At 38.3% G+C, this 17,138-nt stretch overlaps 1 protein-coding gene across 3 annotated transcripts in view; it reads right to left on the bottom strand.

Moving 5' to 3' along the window:
* The window catches only part of CNTNAP2 (contactin associated protein 2), a 1,959,883-nt gene that overhangs the window by 1,056,164 nt on the left and 886,581 nt on the right, over nucleotides 1-17,138 (bottom strand). For all 3 annotated transcript variants that reach the window (XM_047694949.1, XM_047694948.1, XM_047694950.1), the window contains 2 exons: nucleotides 16,640-16,783; nucleotides 12,675-12,939 (listed from right to left, as the gene is read on the bottom strand). In XM_047694949.1, the coding sequence (XP_047550905.1) occupies nucleotides 12,675-12,939; nucleotides 16,640-16,783 (409 nt within the window). The remainder of the gene's footprint in view (nucleotides 1-12,674; nucleotides 12,940-16,639; nucleotides 16,784-17,138) is intronic.

Below are 17,138 nucleotides of genomic sequence, written 5' to 3'. Positions count from 1 at the left end.
AATAGTGTTCCATTTGACAATACAGCTTTTAAAGGCATCTCTTCATTTAAAACACCTAGTTTGTTTTCTATTACTTTCATTATTTTATATATGTTGTGATAAATATCTCTGTGTACTTCTTTATTTCTTTAGAATCAGAATGATATAAATTTAATACTCAAGGTGAATGACATTTTTAAGGCTTCTATTAATTATGGTTTTAATTTGAATTAAGGAATATAATATACACTACTAAATAGGTCTCCAGTCATTTTGCATTATAAAAAATAAATCACTTAAAGTATGTGAAGTATGCCTAGAGAAACATTATTTAATTTTTAAGTTGTAAAAATCCCTTTTTTTTTTAAAGGTTTTATTTTTTTGACCGAGAGAGAGCATGAGAGCGAGAGTGAGCACAAGCAGGAGGAGTGGCAGAGGGAAAAGGAGAAGCAGGCTCCCCGCCGAGCAAGGAGCTTGATGCAAGGCTCTATCCCAGGACCCTGGGATCATGACTTGAGCTGAAGGCAGAACCCAAACTGACTGAGCCACCCACGTGCACTGAGTTGTAAAAATTCATTTTAATCTTTCGAGGCCCTGTAATTGGAATGAGTCCACTTTAAATCCTTTAACGAGGATCCATTGGAGGGCAAGTCTGGTGCCAGCAGCCGTGGTAATTCCAGCTCCAATAGTGTATATTAAAGTTGCTGCAGTTAAAAAGCTCGTAATTTTTATAAAAAAAAAATACATTTTAAGAACTCTTGAAATAATATCTGCAGTTGGAAATCAGAGAGTTGAAAATCATATCTCAATAAGCAGAACACAAAAAACAGTACTGCAAACTAAACTTTTTTCTCCTTATGTGATGAAAAAGAAACCAACCTCATGACGCAAGTTATCACTGAACGTTCGAAATTGGTATGAATTAATTCTTTCCAGAATTAATGTACTAACTACATTTTCAAATGTTCATAAAATCAAGAGAAGAGATACCCTAATTGCTTAGGATAGAGTGTGCCAGGAGCAGTTCCAGGGAAATGCATTTGCCAACAATGAACTGGAAAAATGCCAGTATTTACCACCCAGTTCCCCAGCTCTACCAGAAGCCAAGAAAATGTCTACTCCTTCTGTTACGTTCTGAATGTTTGCATCCCCCCCCCCCCCTACAAATTCATGTTGAAATTCTAATGGCCAGTGTGATGGAATTAGCAGGTGGGGCCTGTGGAAGGTGCTTAGGTCATGAATTGGAGGCCTCATGAATGGGTTAGTGTTGTTACAGAAAGAGACCCCACAGAGCTCTCTAGCCCCAAAGACAGCTAATGAAAGTAGCAGTCTGTGACTTGGAAGATGGCCTTCTTTAGCAGAATTCAAGTATGTCAGGGAATTCAACTACATCAGCACCCTGATGGCAGGTTTCTATCTTCCAGAACTCTGAGGAATAAATGTCTGTTGCTTAAACCATCCAATCCTTTTTGGTACAGGAGCCTGATTAGACTAAGACATCTTCCCTTAAGACACCCAAATGCAACTCAAAAGATATACAAAGGACACTGTAATAAAAGAAAAATAAAACAAGGCCTTACAAAGATTTTATGTAGAGACAGAAATACAAACAGAGATGATCTTTACTGAATACAGGTTTCTGAGGCCCTGCAGATGCTGAAAGTCATTCTAAAATGGAAGCAGTAGCTATATAAACAAACGAGGTTCTAATACTTCAGCTAGAAAACAGCTGATTTAGAAGCAGTGTATTTTCTGAATGCCTTTTCTAAAAGGCTTTGTTTACATGGATAGAAACTGATTTTTTTTCAATAAGAAAAATAATTAATAGAAATCACTTCCCTTCCACTATATAAATGCTGAGTCACATTTTATGACCTTATTAATATGAGTAGATCACAACATTAGAGTATTATTGTAAACACCTGTGCATAATTTAATGGCATAAAATTTAGGAATTTTGCAGTAAAAACCTTATTTTAAATGTTAGGTAGGGTTTTTTTTTTTTTATATACATCAAACATACATTTTACTACCATTATAATATTGCAATATTGTTCCTGGAAGATACATTTAGTTTTCAAAAATGGACTGACAGTGTAAATACCTCCAAGCTTAAACGCTTCAGAGAGGAGTCAAAATGGCGGAGAAGTAGCAGCTGAGACTACTTCAGGTAGCGGGAGATCAGCTAGATAGCTTATCTAAAGATTGCAAACACCTACAAATCCAACGGGAGATCGAAGACAAGAAGAACAGCAATTCTAGAAACAGAAAATCAACCACTTTCTGAAAGGTAGGACTGGCGGAGAAGTGAATCCAAAGCGACGGGAAGATAGACCGCGGGGGAGGGGCCGGCTCCCGGCAAGCGGCGGAGCAACGGAGCACAAAATCGGGACTTTTAAAAGTCTGTGCCGCTGAGGGACATCGCTCCAGAGGATTAACCGGGGTGAAGCCCACTCGGGGTCAGCATGACCTCGGGTCCTGCAGGGTCACAGAAGGATCGGGGGTGTCTGAGTGTCGCAGAGCTTACAGGTATTAGAATGGGGAAGCCGGCTGCAGAGACAGAGCTGAGGAGTGACTCTCAGCTCGGGGTTACCTTGAACCAGTCGCAGGCTTGGTCAGCTCGGAGCGCGGCCGGAGGCCAGGGTGACGGGAGTCATTGGGCGCTGTTCTCTGAGGGCGCACTGAGGAGTGGGGCCCCGGGCTCTCGGCTCCTCCAGGCCAGAGACCTGGAGGCCGCCATCTTCATTACCGCCCTCCGGAACTCTACGGAAAGCGCTCAGGGAACAAAAGCTCCCAAAAGGAACCCGAGCAGATTACTCAGCCCGGCCCCGGGTAAGGGCGGTGCAACTCCGCCTGGGGCAAAGACGCTTGAGAATCACTACAACAGGCCCCTCCCCCAGAAGATCAACGGGAAACCCAGCCAGGACCAAGTTCACCTACCAAGGAGAGCAGTTTCAATACCAAGGAGAGCAGCGAAATTCCAGAGGAGGAGAAAGCAAAGCACGGAACTCATGGCTTTCTCCCCATGATTCTTTAGCTTTGCAGTTAATTTAATTTTTTTTCTTTTTCAATTTTTTTTTCTCTTCTTCTGCTAATTTTTTTTAACTTTTCTTTTTTTAATTGTTTCATTTTTTTTTTCTTTCTGAACCTCTTTTTATCCCCTTTCTCCCGCCTCGTGATTTGGGATCTCTTCTGATTTGTTTAAAGCATATTTTCCCGGGGTTATTGCCACCCTTTTAGTATTTTACTTGCTCCTTCATATACTCTTATCTGGACAAAATGACAAGGTGGAAAAATTCACCACAAAAAAAAGAACAAGAGGCAGTACCAAAGGCTAGGGACCTAATCAATACAGACATTGGTAATATGTCAGATCTAGAGTTCAGAATGACGATTCTCAAGGTTCTAGCCGAGCTCGAAAAAGGCATGGAAGATATAAGAGAAACCCTCTCAGGAGATATAAAAGCCCTTTCTGGAGAAATAAAAGAACTAAAATCTAACCAAGTTGAAATCAAAAAAGCTATTAATGAGGTGCAATCAAAAATGGAGGCTCTCACTGCTAGGATAAATGAGGCAGAAGAAAGAGTGATATAGAAGACCAAATGACAGAGAATAAAGAAGCTGAGCAAAAGAGGGACAAACAGCTACTGGAACATGAGGGGAGAATTCGAGAGATAAGTGACACCATAAGACGAAACAACATTAGAATAATTGGGATTCCAGAAGAAGAAGAAAGAGAGAGGGGAGCAGAATGTATATTGGAGAGAATTATTGGAGAGAATTTCCCCAATATGGCAAAGGGAACAAGCATCAAAATCCAGGGGGTTCAGAGAACCCCCCTCAAAATCAATAAGAATAGGTCCACACCCCGTCACCTAATAGTAAAATTTACAAGTCTTAGTGACAAAGAGAAAATCCTGAAAGCAGCCCGGGAAAAGAAGTCTGTAACATACAATGGTAAAAATATTCGATTGGCAGCAGACTTATCCACAGAGACCTGGCAGGCCAGAAAGAGCTGGCATGATATATTCAGAGCACTAAACGAGAAAAACATGCAGCCAAGAATACTATATCCAGCGAGGCTATCATTGAAAATAGAAGGAGAGATTAAAAGCTTCCAGGACAAAAACTGAAAGAATTTGCAAACACCAAACCAGTTCTACAGGAAATATTGAAAGGGGTCCTCTAAGCAAAGAGAGACCCTAAAAGTAGTAGATCAGAAAGAAACAGAGACAATATACAATACAGTCACCTTACAGGCAATACAATGACACTAAATTCTTATCTCTCAATAGTTACCCTGAATGTTAATGGGCTAAATGCCCCAATCAAAAGACACAGGGTATCAGAATGGATAAAAAAACAAAACCCATCTATATGTTGCCTACAAGAAACGCATTTTAAACCCGAAGACAGCTCCAGATTTAAAGTGAAGGGGTGGAAAAGAATTTACCATGCTAATGGACATCAGAAGAAAGCAGGAGTGGCAATCCTTATATCAGATCAATTAGATTTTAAGCCAAAGACGATAATAAGAGATGAGGAAGGACACTATATCATACTCAAAGGATCTGTCCAACAAGAAGATCTAACAATTTTAAATATCTATGCCCCTAAGGTGGGAGCAGCCAACTATATAAACCAATTAATAACAAAATCAAAGAAACACATCAACAATAATACAATAATAGGAGGGGACTTTAACACTCCCTCACTGAAATGGACAGATCATCCAAGCAAAAGATCAACAAGGAAATAAAGGCCTTAAATGACACACTGGACCAGATGGACATCACAGATATATTCAGAACATTTCATCCCAAAGCAACAGAATACACATTCTTCTCTAGTGCACATGGAACATTCTCCAGAATAGATCACCTCCTCGGTCCTAAAATCAGGTCTCAACCAGTATCAAAAGATTGGGATCATTCCCTGCATATTTTCAGACCACAATGCTCTGAAGTTAGAACTCAATCACAAGAGGAAATTTGGAGAGAACCCAAATACATGGAGACTAAACAGCATCCTTCTCAAGAATGAATGGGTCAACCAGGAAATTAAAGAAGAATTGAAAAAATTCATGGAAACAAATGATAATGAAAACACAACGGTTCAAAATCTGTGGGACACAACAAAGGCAGTCCTGAGAGGAAAATATATAGCAGTACAAGCCTTTCTCAAGAAACAAGAAAGGTCTCAGGTACACAACCTAACCCTACACCTAAAGGAGCTGGAGAAAGAACAAGAAAGAAACCCTAAACCCAGCAGGAGAAGAGAAATCATAAAGATCAGAGCAGAAATCAATGAAATAGAAACCAAAAAAACAATAGAACAAATCAATGAAACTAGGAGCTGATCTTTGAAAGAATTAATAAGATTGATAAACCCCTAGCCAGACTTATCAAAAAGAAAAGAGAAAGAACCCAAATTAACAAAATCATGAATGAAAGAGGAGAGATCACAACGAACACCAAAGAAATACAGACAATTATAAGAACATACTATGAGCAACTCTACACCAACAAATTTGACAATCTGGAAGAAATGGATGCATTCCTAGAGACATATAAACTACCACAACTGAACCAGGAAGAAACAGAAAGCCTGAACAGACCCATAACCAGTAAGGAGATTGAAACAGTCATCAAAAATCTCCAAACAAACAAAAGCCCAGGGCCAGACGGCTTCCCGGGGGAATTCTACCAAATATTTAAAGAAGAACTAATTCCTATTCTCCTGAAACTGTTCCAAAAAATAGAAATGGAAGGAAAACTTCCAAACTCATTTGATGAGGCCAGCATCACCTTGATCCCAAAACTGGACAAGGATCCCATCAAAAAAGAGAACTACAGACCAATATCCTTGATGAACACAGATGCAAAAATTCTCACAAAATACTAGCCAGTAGGATTCAACAGTACATTAAAAGGATTACTCACCACGACCAAGTGGGATTTATTCCAGGGCTGCAAGGTTGGTTCAACATCCCCAAATCAATCAATGTGATACAACACATTAATAAAAGAAAGAACAAGAACCATAGATACTCTCCATAGATGCTGAAAAAGCATTTGACAAAGTACAGCATCCATTCCTGATCAAAACTCTTCAAAGTGTAGGGATAGAGGACACATACCTCAATATTCTCAAAGCCATCTATGAAAAACCCACAGCAAATATCATTCTCAATGGAGAAAAACTGAAAGCTTTTCCGCTTAGGTCAGGAACACGGCAGGGATGTCCGTTATCACCACTGCTATTCAACATAGTACTAGAAGTCCTAGCCTCAGCAATCAGACAACAAAAGGAAATTAAAGGCATCCATATTGGCAAAGAAGAAGTCAAACTATCACTCTTCGCAGATGATATGAAACTATATGTGGAAAACCAAAAGACTCCACTCCAAAACTGCTAGAACTTGTACAGGAATTCAGTAAAGTGTCAGGATATAAAATCAATGCACAGAAATCAGTTGCATTTCTCTACACCAACAACAAGACAGAAGAAAGAGAAATTAAGGAGTCCATCCCATTTACAATTGCACCCAAAACTATAAGATACCTAGGAATAAACCTAACCAAAGACACTAAGAATCTATACACAGAAAACTATAAAGTACTCATGAAAGAAATTGAGGAAGACACAAAGAAATGGAAAAATGTTCCATGCTCCTGGATTGGAAGAATAAATATTGTGAAAATGTCTATGCTACCTAAAGCAATCTACACATTTAATGCAATTCCTATCAAAGTACCATCCATTCTTTTCAAAGAAATGGAACAAATAATCCTGAAATTTATATGGAGACAGAAAAGACCTCAAATAGCCAAAGGAATATTGAAAAAGAAAGCCAAAGTCGGTGGCATCACAATTCCGGACTTCAAGCTCTATTACAAAGCTGTCATCATCAAGACAGCATGGTACTGGCACAAAAACAGACACAAAGATCAATGGAACAGAATAGAGAGCCCAGAAATGGACCCTCAACTCTATGGTCAACTAATCTTCGACAAAGCAGGAAAGAATGTCCAATGGAAAAAAGACAGCCTCTTCAATAAATGGTGTTGGGAAAATTGGACAGCCACATGCAAAAAAATGAAATTGGATCATTTCCTTACACCACGCACGAAAATAGACTCAAAATGGATGAAGGACCTCAATGTGAGAAAGGATTCCATCAAAATCCTTGAGGAGAACACAGGCAGCAACCTCTTCGACCTTAGCCGCAGCAACATCTTCCTAGGAACATCGCCAAAGGCAAGGGAAGCAAGGGCAAAAATGAACTATCGGGATTTTATCAAGATCAAAAGCTTTTGCACAGCAAAGGAAACAGTTAACAAAACCAAAAGACAACTGACAGAATGGGAGAAGATATTTGCAAATGACATATCAGATAAAGGGCTAGTGTCCAAAATCTATAAAGAACTTAGCAAACTCAACACCCAAAGAACAAATAATCCAATCAAGAAATGGGCAGAGGACATGAACAGACATTTCTGCAAAGAAGACATCCAGATGGCCAACAGACACATGAAAAAGTGCTCCACATCACTCGGCATCAGGGAAATACAAATCAAAACCACAGTGAGATATCACCTCACACCAGTCAGAATGGCTAAAATTAACAAGTCAGGAAATGACAGATGCTGGCGAGGATGCGGAGAAAGGGGAACCCTCCTACACTGTTGGTGGGAATGCAAGCTGGTGCAACCACTCTGGAAAACAGCATAGAGGTTCCTCAAAATGTTGAAAATAGAACCACCCTATGACCCAGCAGTTGCACTGCTGGGTATTTACCCTAAAGATACAAACGTAGTGATCCGAAGGGCACGTGCACCCGAATGTTTATAGCAGCAATGTCTACAATAGCCAAACTGTGGAAAGAACTTAGATGTCCATCAACAGACGAATGGATAAAGAAGATGTGGTATATATACACAATGGAATACTATGCAGCCATCAAAAGAAATGAAATCTTGCCATTTGCGACGACGTGGATGGAACTAGAGGGTATCATGCTTAGCGAAATAAGTCAGTCGGAGAAAGACAACTATCCTATGATCTCCCTGATATGAGGGAGAGGAGATGCAACATGGGGGGTTAAGGGGGTAGGAGAAGAATAAATGAAACAAGATGGGATTGGGAGGGAGACAAACCATAAGTGACTCTTAATCTAACAAAACAAACTGAGGGTTGATGGGGGGAGGGGGGTTGGGAGAGGGGGTTGGGATTATGGACATTGGGGAGGGTATGTGCTATGGTGAGTGCTGTGAAGTGTGTAAACCTGGTGATTCACAGACCTGTACCCCTGGGGATAAAAATATATTATATGTTTATAGGAAATAAAATTTTTAAAAAAATCTAAATTAAAAAAAAATTAAGGAAGGCTTAAAAAAAAAATTCCAACTCTTCAAATGAGAAGACAGATCTGTAGGTCAATGTTTTCTAAACTATAGGTGACTTGTTTTTCGGTCATAAAATCAGTTGATGGGTCATGAAAAATTTAATGGAAAAAAAGAAAAAAAAAACCATAAAAACAGTAAGAGTGCATCTAAAGCAGCAAACTGAGTTTCAGTAGGTATTACGTGCAATATAAAATGTTTTCTTGTGTTTTCTGTGTTTTGATCAAAATCATTTGAATCTGGGACTTCTTATGCTAAATGATATAAGCCAGTACACAAAGGCAAATACTGTATGATTTCACTTTTATGTAAAATCTGAAAAAAGGAAAATTCATAGAACCAAAGAGTAGAATGATCGTTACCAAAGGCTGGAGCGTGGGAGAAATGGGAAAATGTTGGTCAAAAGGTACAAACTTTCAGTTACGAGAGGAAAAAGTTCCAGGGAATCTAATGTATAGCAATGGTGATTATACTTAATAATACTGCACTGTAGGGGCGCCTGGGTGGCTCAGTGGATTAAAGCCTCTGCCTTCGGCTCAGGTCATGATCCCAGTGTTCTGGGATCGAGCCCCACATCGGGCTCTCTGGCAGTGAGCCTTCTCCCCCCCCTGCCCCGCTTTGCCTGCCTCTCTGCCTGCTTGTGATCTCTGTCAAATAAATAAATAAAATCTTTATTAATAATAATAATACTGCACTGTATACTTGAAATTTGCTAAGAGAATAGGTCTTAAGTGTTCTCACTGTGCATGTGCACACAAACACACACATATACACAAAAGGTATTAATTAACTTGACTGTGGTAATTATTTCACAATGTATTATCATACAACTTAAAAAAATCACATTGTACAATCTGTACAACATGTAAATATATATAATTTGAATTTGTTAATCCTACCCCAAAAAAGCTGGAGAAACAAATTTTAAAAACCCCAAATAATTTTTTTTAAAGATTTTATTTATTTATTTATTTATTTACTTACTTATTTGACAGACGGATATCACAAGTAGGCAGAGAGGCAGGCAGAGAGAGAGAAGAGGAAGCAGGCTACCTGCTGAGCAGAAAGCCCGATGCGGGGCTCGATCCCAGGAACCTGGGATCATAACCTGAGCCGAAGGCAGAGGCTTAACCCACTGAACCACCCAGGCACCCCAACCCCCCAAAATTTTTAAAACACAGTTCTAGGGCGCCTTCTCCAGGGTTCTGATCTGAATGTTAAACAGTATGTTGAACGAACACATTATCCATCCGACCCTTTTAGCACTTTTCTTCCCCTTTACTACTTACTTAAAGCCAAAGGAAAAGCATAAATCTAAGTATCATTCTAAATAGAAATAAATATAATGGGATGTTTTATAAAAGTTGATTATTGTGACTTGGAAAATATTTTCACAGAAAGATAACCCACTCTGCAAGGTCAAGGTTACTCAGAGTTTGACTGAGTTTTACAAGCTGAGTCTACTGTCAAAACTAGAGAGACCTGAAATCAATCACAACATAGAGGGGAAAAATACAAGGAGGGTGAAAAATATATTGAATACTAACTTATAGGCTTTAGTTTGACTTTATCATCAAAGAACAATGTTGTCCAAGACAGAATAAAAAGCCTTTTGAACCACTTAAATTAGCTTCATCTCGGACCACAGAACTTACTCACTAAACATAAAACTAAGTTACAAGTACGTACTGACAGGCACTACCTGAGTGTCTCTATAACGACTTCTCGATACACTACTGAACAGTGTTTACGTGTACATGTGTGCTTTGTACACGGAAATGCTAGCAGTGGCTGCTTTCCTCTTCTAAATTTTGTGTATCTTCTACATTTTTACAACCAAGCTATTTTAAAATAAAGTAAAAAGGGACTGACAGACCAGTGTTTATGCTGCTGCTAAGAATAAGGTAGACATAATACAGAACTATTTCCCTTTGTTAAAGCAAACATTAGTGCCCTCAGTTAACTTAGCTTTCTAAATTATTTTCTCAGTATTGCTACTTACACTAAGTTACTCATATATTTAATTGAATTTGGTAAAGTACCTTTAAATACAGATGAAAACTGCCTTCTATGGATTCCATTTGTATTTACAGGATGGATGAATGAATGTAGTCATATATCAGATTCCTTTGTTCTTTCTTTCCTTTATTTTTTAATAAACACAGTATAAATGAATATAAGATATAACTTTTAAAAATGTATGTGCATCTATATTTACTTATAAATCTTTCTGACACTTGAGCAATGATAACTTAAGATCATGGTTTCCACTCTGTGTATAGGAAAAATAAATATTTGGAACAGTAAGGTATTTTCATTAAAATATGTAAAACCAAGGTTACCGACATGTTGAGATTTCCTATCAGTTTCCCTTAATTTGCACAGATTCTTAGCTAAATTAACAAAAATTTCTCAAGTCCAATTTTCTCATACTTAAGCAAATCTGTTAAGGAAAATTAGTAATTGCATATTAGATTCCTTTCTTCTTTCTTCCTTTTAGTTTTTCATAAACATAGTTTAAATTAGATGAAAGTATCTTAGAGTCTTAAATTAGACCAGATTAAATTAGGAAATGTTTATTGATCTCAATATTTATGGTCCTATTATTTCCGTTATAATGGTTCCTGTTACATGGAAAACCACCAGGAATTTGGGTTTGTTCAGAGAATGTCAAGAGGGAGGGAGGCTTTCATACTTATATTTTTATGTTTTTAGTCATCAGAAAAGAATCATTAATCATAATAAAATCTAACGGGATGTTTTTCAACTGTGGTAAATATTTGTATGTGTATTTGTTTTATGTGTTTTTCTGGTCTCTCCAGATATTTTCTATTTGCTCTAAATCTCCCCAGGTGAGTTTATACTGGGAAGCAGTGATAAAATATGGTTGATCAATCATTTTGACTCCAAACATTCAGGGGAAAGCAAAACTAACAAAGCAAAAACAGAAAAAGCAAATCTCTAGGTACACAATGGCTTTTGAGTTCAATAATTCAGACACATCTCTGATATCATGGTCCCTATACCTTCCTTGAATCCTTCTCAGTAATAGTCTATACAACCATGCCCTAAAGAAACACAAAGCCTATTTCATGCAAGGACGCATATCCTTCAGCAGGAAATATTCTGTTAGTGAACACCAGTTTAAAGGGCCACAATGTTAACTCCACAAACCTTCCCAGAGCACCTCTACTATACCAGGTGCTCTTCCATATGCAAGAACAGAAGAACAGGCAGAGCCTATGCCCTCAAAGAGCTGACAGCCTACAGGGAAATGACATGGACACAGACAGTGTAACGTGCTAGAAACCTTATCGAGTTTCTAATGGTGACCCAAGTGAACATGGAATATTTCGACATCAGAGTGAGCAGCCATGCAATTGAGAATTTTTTTATTATGAACTTCCTCTCTCAGTATTTGGTACATTTGCACAAGCTGCTCAGTTAATGTTAATTTTCTCTATCTTCTAAGTAGTTCTTCACAAAATAAAAACATCTACTGCAAGGAACATCTAAAGACATTTGATGAAAACTTTTAGTCTTTAAGAGTCCCCTGTCATGACAACTTTTTGTCTGCAACATCTCACTTTGCTATCTCATCTTTCTTTGTATCATATCAATCAAAGGATATCCCAAAGTTGCTACGTTTGTTCAATTAACAATATTACCCAAGCCTCAGTTTATTAGACCGCTGTGAAGTCAATTTTAAAAATTACCCTGTCAAACCAAGACAGTCAGTCTTCCCTCAGTTGATACATACATCGTTTCAATCCACTTTGTACTTACCTCTTGTTGTTGTTTTTCCCAAAAATCTACATAAATTTAGAAATCACTTTGAGGTTTTGATTCAAGCAGTTGCATATATCTTTAAAGTCATAATTAAATTAATTTATACTTGCTACTAATAGTAAAAGGTATTTGAATGTCCATAAAGTCAAACAGTACCAGGCACTCTTATGTCCGTAAAATAGACATTCTTTATAAACATAAAATATTCACCTAGAGTAATGTCCATGGCCCTATTAATGTGAACTAGCATGTATCAGCAAGAGAAGATCTTGGTGCTCTGAGACAGTCTCAACCAACTTTCTTCCTCGCCCACCCCTCACCCTCTGAGCCAGTTTTCAAGATTCTCTTATTCAATCAATACTCCGGGCAGGCAAGTAAGAATCTCACCGAGTCTGAACTCACACAACCTCGAGCACGCAACACCAACAAAACAAAAGCAATGTTAGCTGTGGAAATCCTAACAGCAGTTTCAGAAGCAAACAGCAAACCAACTGCACTAACCTGAAGAGATATCTATTTGGCTCATCTTCGTCTGCGTGACATTGATGTGAACACCAACTTTGCTTTCCGTGAGGTCAATCTCCACATTGCCCAAATTATCTGCAAACTGACTGAAAAGCAGGAGACCATTTGGGTTCCAAGTCCTGAACTGGAAACTGACTGAAAACAGGTCCTGGTTAGGTCGTCCTGGTACCTCCAGGTAACTGGTAGCATTGAAAAAGACAGGCACTGTGTAGGGCTCCACACACGAGAAACTCAAATTTCCCTGGAAAACAAAAGAGCATGCTTTGAGACAAATGCAAACAAAGCTAAAGGCTATGGATGTCAGTGCAGAGCCTGAGCTCGTGCCAAACTCGCAAACGCAGCACCATGATTTAGGTTCGACACCCAGATAGGCCGGCATCACTCTACTTGCACGGTATGTCTAACAGGGCTCAGCAGCTGGCTGTCAAGATGAGGAATTAACAAGAACCATCTACCATGGAATCAACAGACTGACAGCCTGATGGGATGGGATGTGTCCCTGTGTGGTGGGCGTGTGAGTGTGAACCTCTGGACCTTCTAAAGACGGCAGAAAGCTGACAATGCCTCAGCCAAGAAGGAGATGCCACCATCGTCTTCTGGATGGCCTATGTTCAGTGTTTATTCATATTATTACTAGTCTCACGAGGAACTACGGTCATTTGGTTGTTATTTATTCATTGATAATATGGGATAAATATTCTTGGTTTTTATCCCCATACCTAATATATATGAATTAATATTAACTGGGTAGCATCAGCATAATTGTGATTATTTCAGATTATTGTTATATTAAATTCCCCTGAAGTGTGCATACATTATAATGAATTCATGCCTCTGAAAATAGTAGTATGAATGTACAAAATGAAAACAAACTTGTGATAACTGAAGCCTATTCCTTTCTTCTTACTCTCTCTATTCTGTTCCCCAAAAAATCTGATTTTCCATTCAGACACACTAAATGTTGTATTCCAGTACGTAAGTACCTTCCTTTTAAAGGTCTGGAAATCTAGGTTTGCTTCTGACTTCTTTTATCCCACCGTAGTATTCTGAGCAAGACAATTTGTTCACATTTTCTTCTGGTCCTTCAATTACTTATTCACAACAACACGACACCGCACGATATCTAGGTTTAGACGGACTGTTCTTGCATTTCAGCACATTGACCATTACAGCCAAGGCAGGCTGTCCCTCTGAATTAACATTCAAACTAAATTTGCATTGTAGCTTCACAGGTAATTATTTTTAACTACTTACTTTTACTGATGAGAAGAACTGCCTTTGCCTAATAATTAAGATGTTATAACTGACCACATACCCATGTTGTGGGGAATGTCTCCCAACAAAATTAAAGGTCCTTTCTGGGTAACGGTGCTGACTCAGAAGTCAATGTATAATGAGGTATTGGCGGAGGTCATCAAGAAGACTTTGACTGCCAGTTAACCTGTGGGCAGGACTCGGACAACTGGAGATTCCTCTGCTGTCCGCGAAATGTGTGTTCCCCACACCAAGATACAGGCTTGAGCTGGAGATGTGGTGTTGAAGCTATGTGACCTGGTACTGAACTGGTGATGGCCTTCTGTATCCATAACTGAATCCAGGTAGGACCTCTACACAAACTTTTAAGACGTGGCAAGCGAGTGCAGAGATGTACTCATCTTGTGGCTTCCCAGGACAAGCCTAGAAGTTCCCTTGCTTATTAAACCTGCCACCTACCAATGTGGGATGGTAGGTCTCTTTCTTCTGTCTCTTCCTGCCTCTGGATGCTGGTTGCAGATTACACCCAAATAGCTGTCCAAGAGGCTGTGGACAAATATTAGGGAATGGTGCGTGCATGGAGATGAGTGCAAGATGAGTGCTGAGTCACTTTCACTGAAATACAACCACCTGATATTTTTAAAAATATTTTAATTATTTATTTGATAGAGAGAGAGATCGCAAGTAGGCAGAGAGGCAGGCAGAGAGAGAGGAAGAAGCAGGCTCCCTGCTGAGCAGAGAACCCGATGCGGGGCTCGATCCCAGGACCCTGAGATCATGACCTAAGCTGAAGGCAGAGGCTTAACCCACTGAGCCACCCAGGCGCCCCAACCACCTGACATTTTTGAAAGCAAATGTTCTTCATAAATATTTGTCCTTGTACAATTGCTTACAAAATGTCCCACTTTTCTCTAGTCTGTCTAAAATGTTAATATGTACATATATTTTTGTTTAAAAGTTTATTCTAGGTCTGCTTATTCTATTTCAATAAATATGATATAGATAATTTATGCTTTACTAAATATCTTTGTTATTCAAGCTAAAATAGCACTTACAACCACAATATATTTTGCAGTTAAAGTTGCTCTAGGATTGAGCCTCCATAGTAAAATTCTTCATAATTCAGGTACCTAATGAATGCATCTCAGGACCAACTGGGAGGTTTGGGCAGAAATAACATTTTACCTCTTCCTAAAGGTGCAAAAAATAGAGAAAGTATTCTGATGATTTGGATTCTGTACCTTTTTATCTTAAGCAATGATTTCTGAGAAAACTAAAAGACCTGGTGCCATTTTAGCCAAAGCTTAAAAGAGTGTATGTATTAATACTGCTCTAGGTAAGAAATAACATAGCATGTAAGGAGACAATGACCTCGGGGGTCATACACTGTGGACCCACTCACATTCAATCATCTTGGAAAGTTATTTTTCCAGGCAAAATCTCAGGGTTTGTTTTGTTTTGTTTTTCATCTACAAAATGTGTATAGCATCTCTACTCACTTTGTAGTACTGTTCTCAGATTGTCATAAAAGTAGTATTCCTAGCACAGTGCCTGCTGCCTATAAATGGAACGATTACTATTTTTCTCTATAGCCAATATATTTTATGAGATAATTTCAAAGTTCAACATTTTATTCAGTACAAATTTATTATTTTGAAGAAAAATAATTAAGCAAAAATTTCATGTTAAATTATTATTTTATGCCTAATAATTTTCATACCCAGCCTGAACTCCTGTTCATTCATGAGGGGATTTCTATTTATCCAATCATTTTGTGAAAACTCTAGGCTCAAATGTGGGCAACAGACCATCAGAGCTCTTTGGGAATACAATGCAAGCACTCCTAACATTATCTACTACCAGTGGCTCTCAAATGTGGGTCTGTGGAATCCCAAACTCTCCCAAAAACAACACTTGTAGGTTGAAGTTAATTCCTGTTCTTGCAGATCCATGGGGAACACATACTGAACTTCTCAGCTGTTATCTTTCAGTGATCCTAAGAAGTGTCATAGGGAGGCAGGTATGCTAGAGTGTTCTTCAATTTTTGCTCTCCTGTTTGAAATAGTTAAACCTAGGAATGACTCACAGCAGAACTAGAAGAAGATCACTATTAAGTCTACGCCACGGCTTTCACTATCCAATGGTAGTCGACTCTTACCCAACTGCCTATACTTAGTATGTTTTGGGCTTTCACAAAAACTGTATTTATCTGGATGAATTATCTTTGGAAACAAAGAAATGAATATGGCAAAGTTCCTGGATATAACAATTTTAAAATATAGAATTAAATGACAAGAAGGGGAGAGTCATATATGACAAGACATCTGGAAACATGACGCTGCCAATTTACAGGCGGAACTTCAGGAACAAAACAGACACCGAGGAATGCCTGAGCCATGTCCCTCTGATATGGGGAATCCAGAAACACTGGGTCAAAACCCTGTGCCCATCTAAGTAAAACTTACCATCTACTGTAAGCTAATTTAACTCAAAAAACCATTATTTACTTCCAGAGTATATCCACTATCTACTCTTTTAGGCTATTCTAAAGTTAGTTTTACACTATGAAGCCAATATAAGCATGATGGCAAATGCTATGACGACATTGTTGTTGTTCAACACTCCAGAAAAAAACAAAATTTCTTTGATTGTTCTATGAACCGCTATTTTGGAGTGAACAATCTTACCACATTTGAGGGCTCTAGTTTCTTCCTTCTTGCGAGATCAGTTATGTTGATACCATTGTAATTAATGCTTTCCATGCAGCCTTTGAAGTTCTTTCTACCACTGGAACTTGGCTTCCCAGAGAAAGGTATGCCTCCAAAGGTTATCTTTGAGAAAAGAAAAAAATGTAAATATTCACACTGTATTCGACTTAAAAAAATATTCACAATAAATTAGACGAAACTATTAATATAACCTAGGTCAGTTATACAACCAACGTCTGTATATCTCTCCCAGAATATACAGACAATTTTTTCTACCTCCAAAATCTGTTGCATATTAATTGTGCTGTTATGGAAGTATACAACAGTATCATTAATTCTATAAATCAGACTATTAACAAGAAAATGGCAATAATCTTTTGTAGCCACTCAAAAGCATTTCATAAATTTTCCTGAAATGTTTTAAAAGATTTTATTTAGCAGCCTTCTTTTATTGCATAATACTAAAAACACATTTTTA

The sequence above is a fragment of the Lutra lutra genome, chromosome 11 (genome assembly GCF_902655055.1).
Source record: "Lutra lutra chromosome 11, mLutLut1.2, whole genome shotgun sequence".
Lineage (NCBI taxonomy): Eukaryota > Metazoa > Chordata > Mammalia > Carnivora > Mustelidae > Lutra > Lutra lutra.
Note: the sequence above shows the minus strand (reverse complement) of the source record. Positions and strands in the feature narration are given on the sequence as shown.